The sequence below is a fragment of the Durio zibethinus genome, chromosome 11 (assembly GCF_047325235.1).
Source record: "Durio zibethinus cultivar Kanyao isolate XHJ-2024 chromosome 11, ASM4732523v1, whole genome shotgun sequence".
Classification (NCBI taxonomy): domain Eukaryota; kingdom Viridiplantae; phylum Streptophyta; class Magnoliopsida; order Malvales; family Malvaceae; genus Durio; species Durio zibethinus.
This window is the reverse complement of record NC_143172.1, coordinates 21,781,558-21,791,962: the sequence shown is the minus strand read 5'-3', so window position 1 is coordinate 21,791,962 and position 10,405 is coordinate 21,781,558. Positions and strand designations below refer to the sequence as shown.

The 10,405-nt window shown below is 31.8% G+C and overlaps 1 protein-coding gene across 1 annotated transcript; it reads left to right on the top strand.

Moving 5' to 3' along the window:
* Positions 1-1,122: 1,122 nt before the first annotated feature.
* Positions 1,123-9,762, top strand: LOC111290827 (UPF0426 protein At1g28150, chloroplastic). The gene is made up of 3 exons (XM_022882312.2): positions 1,123-1,272; positions 1,375-1,497; positions 9,339-9,762. The coding sequence occupies exons 1-3, from the start codon at positions 1,231-1,233 to the stop codon at positions 9,516-9,518; spliced, it is 345 nt and encodes a 114-aa protein (XP_022738047.2). The 5' UTR covers positions 1,123-1,230; the 3' UTR covers positions 9,519-9,762.
* The last annotated feature ends 643 nt before the right edge of the window (positions 9,763-10,405 follow it).

The window sequence follows — 10,405 nt, the reverse complement described above, 5'->3', positions numbered from 1 at the left end:
TTGATATGATACACTTTTCCCCTTTGTTATAATAGGAAAAAGGAAAAAACCAATGTTCAAATAGCATTTGGATCACAAGTAAAAAACAAATAAGGTTATTATTCAAAAGATACTTAAGATTCCATGTGATCAACAATTATTACCATTCATTTATATTCTATTTGTTAATCAATTGACTCTTTATATGCAGAAATATTTGCTCGTAGATATGATGAAGTAAGAATTGAATTTGAACGCTTCATTTAATTTTAAACAATACATTTGTAGCTATTTTTATTACATGTCCTTGGTTGCTTTACATAGAAACTTTTAGGCATCTAAATCAAAGACCTCTTTACATTTCAAGTATTATTAAGAAGATTTATACTTAAACTTTTACTTATTAGTTTTATATATTTAGATAACATAGCTTTTGTTATAATTTATAAATCACAATTAATTGTTACATTAAAAGCTTTTTTTACTATTCTTTAAAATTTATTTAAAAGTAAAAAAAAAAAAAACAAAACTCGTAGCAACGTGCCAGATGGAGTCTTGTAATTTTGTTAATTTAATATAATAAAAATATTATTTAATATGCTATTATTGTTACTTTTATTAATTTAATTATTTTATTAACAAAATTATTATTTGCCATAAGAATAATTTAATAAAATTTAAATTATTTATTAATTTTATGAATTTTAGATAATTTAAAATTTATATTACATATAATTTTAATCTAATGTCTTTAATAATCATTTCTCTTTTTATCACAATTCATCTCATTATCATCATTATATTTATATCTAAACATTTATCTTATCACTTATTTTAATCTTTATGCTACAACAATTAACTTTATCTTTATCACTATTTTTAATATCACCAAAATTAATTTTATCATCAATGCAAATTGACTCTAAATTTGATATCTCATAATCATTAAGAACAACTAAAATAAATACTCAAATAAATAAAACGGTATAAATAGACAGATAGCATTTTCTTTCTTCCACTTATTGTTCAATATTTAAACTAGTAAACAAACTTTATTTTACTTTAAACTGCAAAGGGCGACCCGCTATCTGGTAATATATAAAGTGGTCCGGGTAAGGACAATTATCGAGATGCAATTGGAATCCGACACAATTTTTGTTACCCGAATCCACAGTAAACGGACCAAAGCGGGTAAAGGCTTAAAGCAAACCACAACAAAGATGAAGACATTATTTGGTCCTAAAGCCAAAAATGGGAGTCTTGTTGCTGGGCAACTCTTGCTCGTGTGCCCTGGTACTCCAACTCTCTTCATCACTTGTGCTTCCATTCTTATTTCGTTTCACATTCAACATAGTGGAATTAATTTTAATTTTAATTTTTTATTTTTGGTGGCAGTGGACATGGAAGAAACGTTCCTCGTTTTCTATGAATTTCAATGCAAATAACTCCAACCGGATGGTAGTCAAAGCTCTTTTCTTAGATCCCAATCAAGTCCCCATCCTCAAACAAGCTGTTAAGGTCTACTAAACTTTCTTTGTCGTTTTTAAATTACTAAGAATTATTTGTTTACAACTCTTTCGTGTGGTGGGTTCTTGTCCTTTTTCGGTGTTTGAAGATTGACCTGGTTCTGGATTAATCTGATTGCCTTCTTTTTAGTCATTGGAGTGACATTGTTTATGGATTTTGAGTTTTTGTCTCTTAAAGCAGCACCAACCCAGTTTACTGTTCTCGTCTCCTCAATTTTATTTCGAGTTGGATAATGAATTGCCTATGGGAAGATATCCTAGCATGTCAAGGTTTTAGAGCAAGTACCCATAGTTTTTAGAGCAAGTATGTTAGAGCTAAAACTGAAACCAGGGGAAAAGAATAACCAAAGGAAGGTGACATACTTAGGTGTTGGCAATTTTAAATGGCAGAAAAGATGAATGAACCAGTCCTGGTAATTGCCAACCATTTTTAATAGGGAGGAATATTAGTTTTTTACTCTATTTTTACAACCTGCCATTCCACTCATTGTAGGACATTGATATCTTGACTCCGGGAATACTTCTTGCTCCTTAACTTGGTGTTCTATTGTAATATTTATTACTTTTCATAGCAAATTAGTTCTGTCATGAGCATGTAGATGACAGGTTATGGAAGTGTTTGATTTGGATGACGATAGTCTAGGGTATTCTGCTGGCATGCTCTGATTCAAAGCATTGCTTGCCCATACTGTTCAAAACTGTTGTTTGTCAAATGTAAATGGTATTTGCCCTGAGTTTATTTGTTTACTCCTCTGTTTTATTTTATTTCCCTGAATTATTAGTTTCTCTCCCTGTTAAAATCAGGTTGCTAAAAAAGAAAAACTTATTACAAGAGGAAAGTCTAATCACATAATTTCATTGAATTTGGAAAATGCCATTATTTGAATTTTTTATTGCATTGTGTCCCTTCTTTTTTTTGGTTAACAATATTGTTGTTGAATTAGCAACAAATTTAAATGTAATTTTTTTTGGATAATGTAGAGAAAGGGATCTAATAAACTAGAAAAACAACAGACTTTTTTTACAAATCAAATGCTAAAACCCTGACCTTAGTGAGGGATAGACAAAAAGATATGAAGAGTTTAATTGAGATGTGATAACACATCATTTTAACATCATTTGTTCTGTTTAGTTGATATCAGTGTGATTTGTAGGAGGAATTATTTCTGATTTAAAAATAAACTATTTGTTTATTTGCAGTTTTTTAGTTGTGTGTGTGTTCATACATTTTAAAACCTTGTGCATAAATCTCAATAGAGACCACATTTTTTATCTCAACTAAGTCCTAGGGCATGCAAGCCCCAGTGATATAGTTAGTTCAATTGCTAAACAGGGGTAAAAGAAGCGGATATACTATCCTCCCTTGGAAACTTATACCTGATTGGTTGTTTTGCAAATGAGTCTTATAAAAGTGTAAAGCTACACATCAGTAAATCAGATTTCTTTGTATGAACCCAATCCATAGAATTTTGACTCCTTATTCTGATACATTTGACATGACATTCTAAACCAACATTTCATCTACTGTTCAACTACTAACAGTCTTTGAAAGTGGGATTATTGTACATTAGAAGGTGTTCCTTTATTTTCTTTTTGATTGCAAGAGTTTTTGTTTGTTCCATGGTAAACTTAAAGACCAACAGCTGTGAAGAATGATGGGTGTTTTTTTTTTTTTTTTTTTTTTTTTTGAGAAGAAAGATGGAATTAGATGATCTCACTCTTTGTGCGTTAAAATTTGACTATTCAATTATGCAGTCCATAAATTATTATTTATTGCTCTAATTTTTGTCGTTTGTAAGATATTTGAATAAAGTGATTGAAAATATAAGAGAATTGAATTACATAAATCAAACTAATGGAAAAGTCCTTTGAAGTATAACGTCAAGAATTAAGAGCACACAAAGCAAGAAAGGGGAAAAGAAAGAAAGATACTTGACATTAGTAACAATCAGAAAATCCACATAAAAATAGTGCAGTGTAACTATTGATTTACTCTTGTGTGAGTATAAGCTATTGATTTCTAACTATTTTATAGTTTCATGAATTTTTGTTAATTTTATCTTTTCTTATGCTTGACTTGTATTTTGGATGGTAATTTAAATGGATGGAAAGAGTAAAAATGTCAATAATCAAAAGATTGGTTGAAGCATAGAAGTTAGTGTTTATTCAAATTTAGTTGGAAAGCAAGAAATCATAAGTTGTAGATATCTAAATTTGAGAAAGAAGTATGGTTAAATATTTGTACCGATTTGTATGAAAAATTGGAGAAGATTACGGCTTTTAAAAGGTGAGGGTAAGTTTAATTTAGTTTTCTTTCTTGTGTTTGGTATAAGATTTGAAAAATTGAAAGGAAAAAAGTGTCAAATGTTTAATAGTGAAAAAAACTTTTATTCGAGTTGGAAAAATGTTGGTCTTTTATTTCCTCCCAATTATGGAATAAGTGAATTTTGTTAGCACAGAAATTTTCAAACCTACCCATTTCCTTTTCATCTCCAACTTCATGCTAGACAAGGAAAATAGTTATTCTTTGTTCTTTCCCTTCTACCAAACATAATATTAGAACTTTTGGGTGGAATCTACATTGGGACTTACATCTAACGTGAACAATATGTTTGGTAGTAGAGAAGAGAAATTGAAGGAATGGAAAAGTTAGGCAATAAAAGGGAAAGGGAAATTTAGCTTTCCCTCATGTTTTATACAAGTAATAACGGAAAAAATGTGGAAGAAGATATTGAGAATAAAATGACAAACAAAATGATTAATTGAAGCTAAATGGGGGTTTTCCTTTCACTTTGTTTCCCATCATAAAAGAATTGAATTTTGTACCCGTGGGCAGTATAAATCCACTCATTTTTCTTCATTCCTCCTATTTGCTTCGTACCAAACAAGGGAACTTCACTTTTTCTTCCACTATTTCCTTCTAGCCATTGCTGTTTTACAAGACTGATTGTGAATTGTGTTTGCACTTTGAAGAGATGGTCAGCTTTTTAGGCAATATAATCAAGATTACTTATGGTTCATAGAAGAATTGAATTTTGTACCAATGGGCAGTATAAATCCACTCATTTTTCTTCATTCCTCCTATTTGCTTCGTACCAAACAAGGGAACTTAGCTTTATCTTCCACAATTTCCTTCTTGCCATTGCTGTTTTACGAAACTGATTGTGAATTGTGTTTGCATGTTGAAGAGATGGTCAGCTTTTTAGGCAATATAATCAAGATTACTTATGGTTCATTAAAGAGAGCTGACTTTGAAACTGTGAACAACTAAGGTGCATTATGGTGATAGTGCTATGATGTCATTTTGATTTAGTATGTAAAACATTATATTTGAACATATTTTTTAACTTGACTTCATTAAATGAAGGGACTCGTTTACAAAAGACAATCACCAAATTTATGTCCGAAAGTGAATTAGAAAATTTTCATACGTTAGCTTGAATTACTCAGTTCTTTTACATATTTTATTTCTGTTTCTGTTGAATCTCACATATTTTTGAGGAATGTTGCACACCAAATTTTTATTCAAAAGTGAATGAGAACATTTTCATACATCACCTTCAATTATTCAATTCTTTTACACTTTTGACTTCTGTTTCTTTGGAATCTCATATATTTATAAGGAATGTTGCCATGTATCTGTTTTACATCTTTGAAAGTTGACACCCAATGTGATCTAATAATTCAAGCTTAGGATCTCAATCCCATTGGCTAGACAACTCTTTGTGATGTAACTAATTCATAATAAGGTGCAAGTGTAGAATAGACAACCTGACTACATTCTTTCTGGCTTTGAGCTGAGAAATAGCAAGAAGCAGCTATACTCATGTAGTCTATTACTCCTAGGTATGGAGAGAGAGTATTGAGACTTTAGCATGGTTCAACTCTTTTTGAAGAAAACTTATGGGAAAATCCCTAAAGAAATTCTTTGAAGGTGTTTTAAGGGAGAAAATAGTTTTTATTTATTATATCTAGGCTGTAAAGGACATTTACAATGGAATTGCTACTTGTGCCTGGCTCATGGAGAGATGATAGAGCATTTTCCAATAGTTTCCAAAGTCATCTTTGTGCTCTTTACCTTTTAACCTAGTAATGGATGAACTTGGTAGGCATATGTAGGATATTGTACCTTGGTATATGCTATTTTCCTTGTTGATGACATACTATAGGTTAATGAGAACAAAAGGGAGATTAATGCCAAATTTGGGTTAAATAGAGAAGCTTTGAGTCCTTTTAAGCATTCTACTTTTGTTTTGTTTTTGTTTTTGGTTAAAACAGAGTTTGGAATGTAAATATAGTAAAAACCAAGATAGGAATAGACAGTTAGTAAGAGTTGATGACCAGACATGTTGTTAGGAATTTCAGTATCTTGGTGCAGTTATTCAAAAGTCTGTAGAAACTGATCCAACTGTCTCCCTAAGGATCCAAGTGTTAAAAATACAGTCTAAATATCCCAAGGTTTAATTTGATAGGAAGCCACCCAAGTTTTAATTTATCTAATATGTCCCTGAGATGCATGCCAATTAAAAGATTAATGCGTTTTGCACGTAGACTCCAATGGAGAAGAGTTTTGCAAAGTTGATTACAGATTACAAGGAAGTTGAACATAAGGCCTAAATAGCCAAGACATGGGTTAAGGATAAAAAGAGTGGAGGTTCAAAAGAACAATAGACCTTTACTCTGACACCATCTCGTATAGATAGTTGGTCTGCAAAATTATCTCAAATGTTTAAACTTATTCAAAAAGATCAAACTTTTTATGCATAAGTTTTGGCTTCACGCAGGATAGATGGAAATGGAGACAAATGCTTTTGGAGTCTTTTGGATCATGAAATTCCACTAAAAGATTGGAATTATTTAGTGTTGTTATGGCCTGCACCTAGGCACTATGGCGTAGTGTAATTCAACTACCTTGCAATCGTTCACGCATGTGCCCTCTGTGCCTAGGCATGCATCTTTTAAGGTGAAAGGCGCTGAAAAAGAATGCCTGACTCAAGTGTCCTGTTGGTTTCTGTATACAATTTTTTTGTCAGCTATTCTTCTAATAAAAAAAAGGGGGCAATTTCAGCTTTCTTTACAAGAATGAAAAATTAAATACTATAGTCAATGAACTTTTGGTTGAAGATGGAACTGAAGCAAACTTGAACCCATATTTAATGATATTAATGATAACTATTCTTGCTCTCTGAACACATTGGACAATTTAGTGGAGTATACCACTTTTTTGCACCTTGTGCCTCTGGCAATGTAAAGGTCCTTGCGTTAGAGCGCCTTGTGCCTTTGACAACATTGGTGTTTTATCAACTATTGATAAAACCAATTATGTCACGTGTAGTTGAATGTTTGGCATCTAGGTATCAACATAACAGTAAAAATGAGAGAGTAGCTTAGATGAAAATGTTATGTTATATGCAAACAAAAAAAGAAAAGATAAAATTGGTAATGCTGCATAAGGAGGTTCTTACCATAGATACTTGATTTTGGTTACTAATATTTTATTCTTTTAAAGTTGCTAAAGTTGAAGTTAAGTCAAAACAGGTAACAAGGTTGTTTCATTGAAGGTTGTTTCACGGAACAGCTCCTTCATGGAATACCACGAAACAACTTCAAGGAACTACACCAACATCTTTACTGAAAGCTCTTTCACCGAAATTTGCTTCACTGAAAAATATTCTACAATAGATGCTTCACTGAATGTTATCTCACCCATAATAAGAAGCGAAAATAACCCCAGAATATGGCATGGTTCTTGGGTTAATTTTACTATTAGGATGTTTCGAAGAGCTTGGCCTGGTGGATAAGATATAGAGATAGTTAAGAGGTTTCCTCTTAACCTTTCTTTGAAGTATGAGTGTTTTTTCTTTTCTTTCATAACAGATAGTGGATTCTTATGTTCACTATTAACTATCATCAAAGGTTAAACTCTTATTACACAAAGCATTAATACCTTTTGTAGCTGTCAGTTTTACTATTATTTCTATTCAATGCTCAAGATATGTAACTCTCATTCTTAGAACCTATAAATAACTGTTCCCTCCTCCTAAATCATTTTCACAGCCTCTTTTTCTTAGCCTTATTATCCTTTTTACTCAACCTTGCTTCACTGTCTAACACCACCTGTCACTACACTCAATCCTTCAAGGTTGCTCCAGCCTTCCTCTTTGCTGTCTCCCTCGGCACATCTGTTTTACTTGATTTCAACACTTCCTCACCTCACTAAAGAATCCATTTAAACTTACCAATTAAGAGATATGAGTGAAATAATGTATTTAAGGTGTTTTGTACACGCAAAAAAGAAATATGTAATTTTTAAGAAAATACAAATTAAGGAAGGATACCTAGGGAAACCAAAGAAAGTATGTTTGGAAACTTTGGAAGGACTTCATTTCTATTGAGTCATTGAGGATGTGCTCCCAAATTGAGTACAATGGTGCAACATGATCCATATGGCCAGCAACATGTAGTTGGAAAGTCTTAGTTTGTTGGTTTCATTATGTAATTGTTTTTATGCTAGTGACATGAAAATGTTTTTTAAACATGGGCCATTGACTACACTTGTATGCTTGCAATGTATAATCACAGTGCGTTTCATTTATTGTGATTTTCTTTTTTCTCTTCTCCTAAAAGTTTTCCTTTGTATAGTTAGGCTTTAGCATTTAGTACACTCCCAGAAGCATCCACACACATATTGGAGAGATCAGAACATCTTTGATTTGGACTTCGACCTTGGGATGTAAGGTTTAAATAAGCTTGCATAAATGCATGAATACATTTTTTTGGGGTCTATTTTCAATATTTCTTTTGTAATACAGTATGCTACCATCTTTGTAATTTGTAGGGTTTCTAGCTAATCAATTAGAATTCCTTCCTTCCCAACCCTTTTTTAAGCTCTCTCTAGATATTGCCCTTTGTTTCTCTCTCCATTTGATAGGCAACCAAGGTTGGAAGACAAGCAGGCTTCCGCTCGCATTCATTCTCTGTTTGTCTTGTCTAAGCTTGATGTTAATCAGTAGCTAGGACCTGAGCCCTCTAACCTCTCTGCTCTCCCTTTTAACTTTTATTTTTTATCTGCTTGTCTGTGTGGTTGCTTGCACTTTTTCCAGTATGGAACTAGGATAGAGTCTAACTGGAAGCTTGTTGTGGTTATGTTGTCAAAATATGTCCCAAAAGGTAACATTTCTTAGTCCCATGGAAGAAAATGTGTGAGAGCTTGTTAATGAGGTCTTAAAGAGGAAAATCTTTTGGAGTTTTAAACCATTTGCAAGCTACAGTTGCATTGACTTTGTTTTATATCAGTTTTTTAATTGATTCTTGTTAGACGTCAAATAAGAGGCTTTTGATAATGAGTACTTCAGGTAAGCGATATCATACTTTTCCCCTTCTGCCTACATTTTTAGTTTATCCAATATAATAGTTGTGAGAAAAATGAGCAATGTTTGGTTTTGATGGAATTCATGATTGAATAATTTTATAAAAAAGTTGTCAATGGTTAGTTGGGGATGTAAACAGGAAATTGCTTTCGGAAGATTTTCTGCATAAATTATTTGGAGTGGAGTTACTCAGATTTATTTGCAATTGCAGAGAATTTACCTGGATTATGGAGTATTTCGGATTATGTTATTCTCTGTTTGGAATTTAATCCCAGTAGTCGTTTTCATGACACACTAATTAATTTGCTTCATAAAACTACATTATTGGAGTAAATCTGCTATCAGCTTCAATTCTGCTTAGCTATTGCTGACTTTTCTTTTTATTTGTGTTTCATTTCAACATGTTACATTGTTTATGTTCCAAAATTTTTGTGTTAATGCCATCCATTCCATTTTACTTTAGGAGCCAGTGGCCTTCATGGGTGGAATGTTTGCCGGGATTTTAAGGCTTGATTTGAATGAAGATCCATTAAAGGAATGGGTTGCTAGAACTGTGGAAGCCTCTGATATCACCGAGGAAGATATTTCTGAAAAAGGATTCAAAGTGGAGGAAGATACCCCTCTACAAATTGAGATAGAATGATGGCTACCTTGGTTCCTGCCACAGAGCAAACCGGACTCATACGATAAAATCTAGTAGGTGTAGCTTCTTTAACGACAGTGACTGTGATCTTTCTTGTTTCAGTTTTAATCTCTAGTAATATCCATAATAGTATTAGTAATGTATTTGACAATGTTTGTATCAAACTCCGGGTGACACGAATTGAGTTGGTGAAATTAATCACCCCAAACTCAAATAATAAAATAAAAAAATATTATTTTTAAAATTTGTTTAATCTATCTTTAATTCTCCGACTCCTTATATTTATCTGAAAAAAAAAAATTATGCACATGACTTCGTCTGAACCTTTCAAGCGTAAGCAAAAACTTAAATGTGAACTCAACCAAACATCAATCAACAGTAAAAAAATGTATTATTATTTATTAAAAGTATATAACTCTTACATTTTTTAATGTATTAGATTCAAATAATTTTAGAATTCATTGTCGTGTTTACATTTTTTTTTATTTTAAAAATTTATACGTGTGTAATTTATTTATTCACACTTTCATGTTTAAATGATTCCATCAGTTTTATTTTCTGTTTTTCTTTTAACTCTTACATAAAAAAAAAAAATTAAAGTCTATTATTTTATATACATATTAGATGTGTTATAATAATTCTATAAAAATAGAATTATTATGATACTTATTTGATTAATTATGATATTTACTCGATTTTTACCAATTTAACTCAATTTTCGCCTGATCTTATTTAAATACCTCATGTTTAGGTTAATTAAGGGATCAAGGAACAAGGTGAAGGACAAAATAGGCCACGGTGTCAAGCTCTCCAACCATGAAAAAACCACCCAGCGCTAACTTGGATAGAAGGAGCTCCTGCCGCACCAAGTTACTGACTTGGACAGA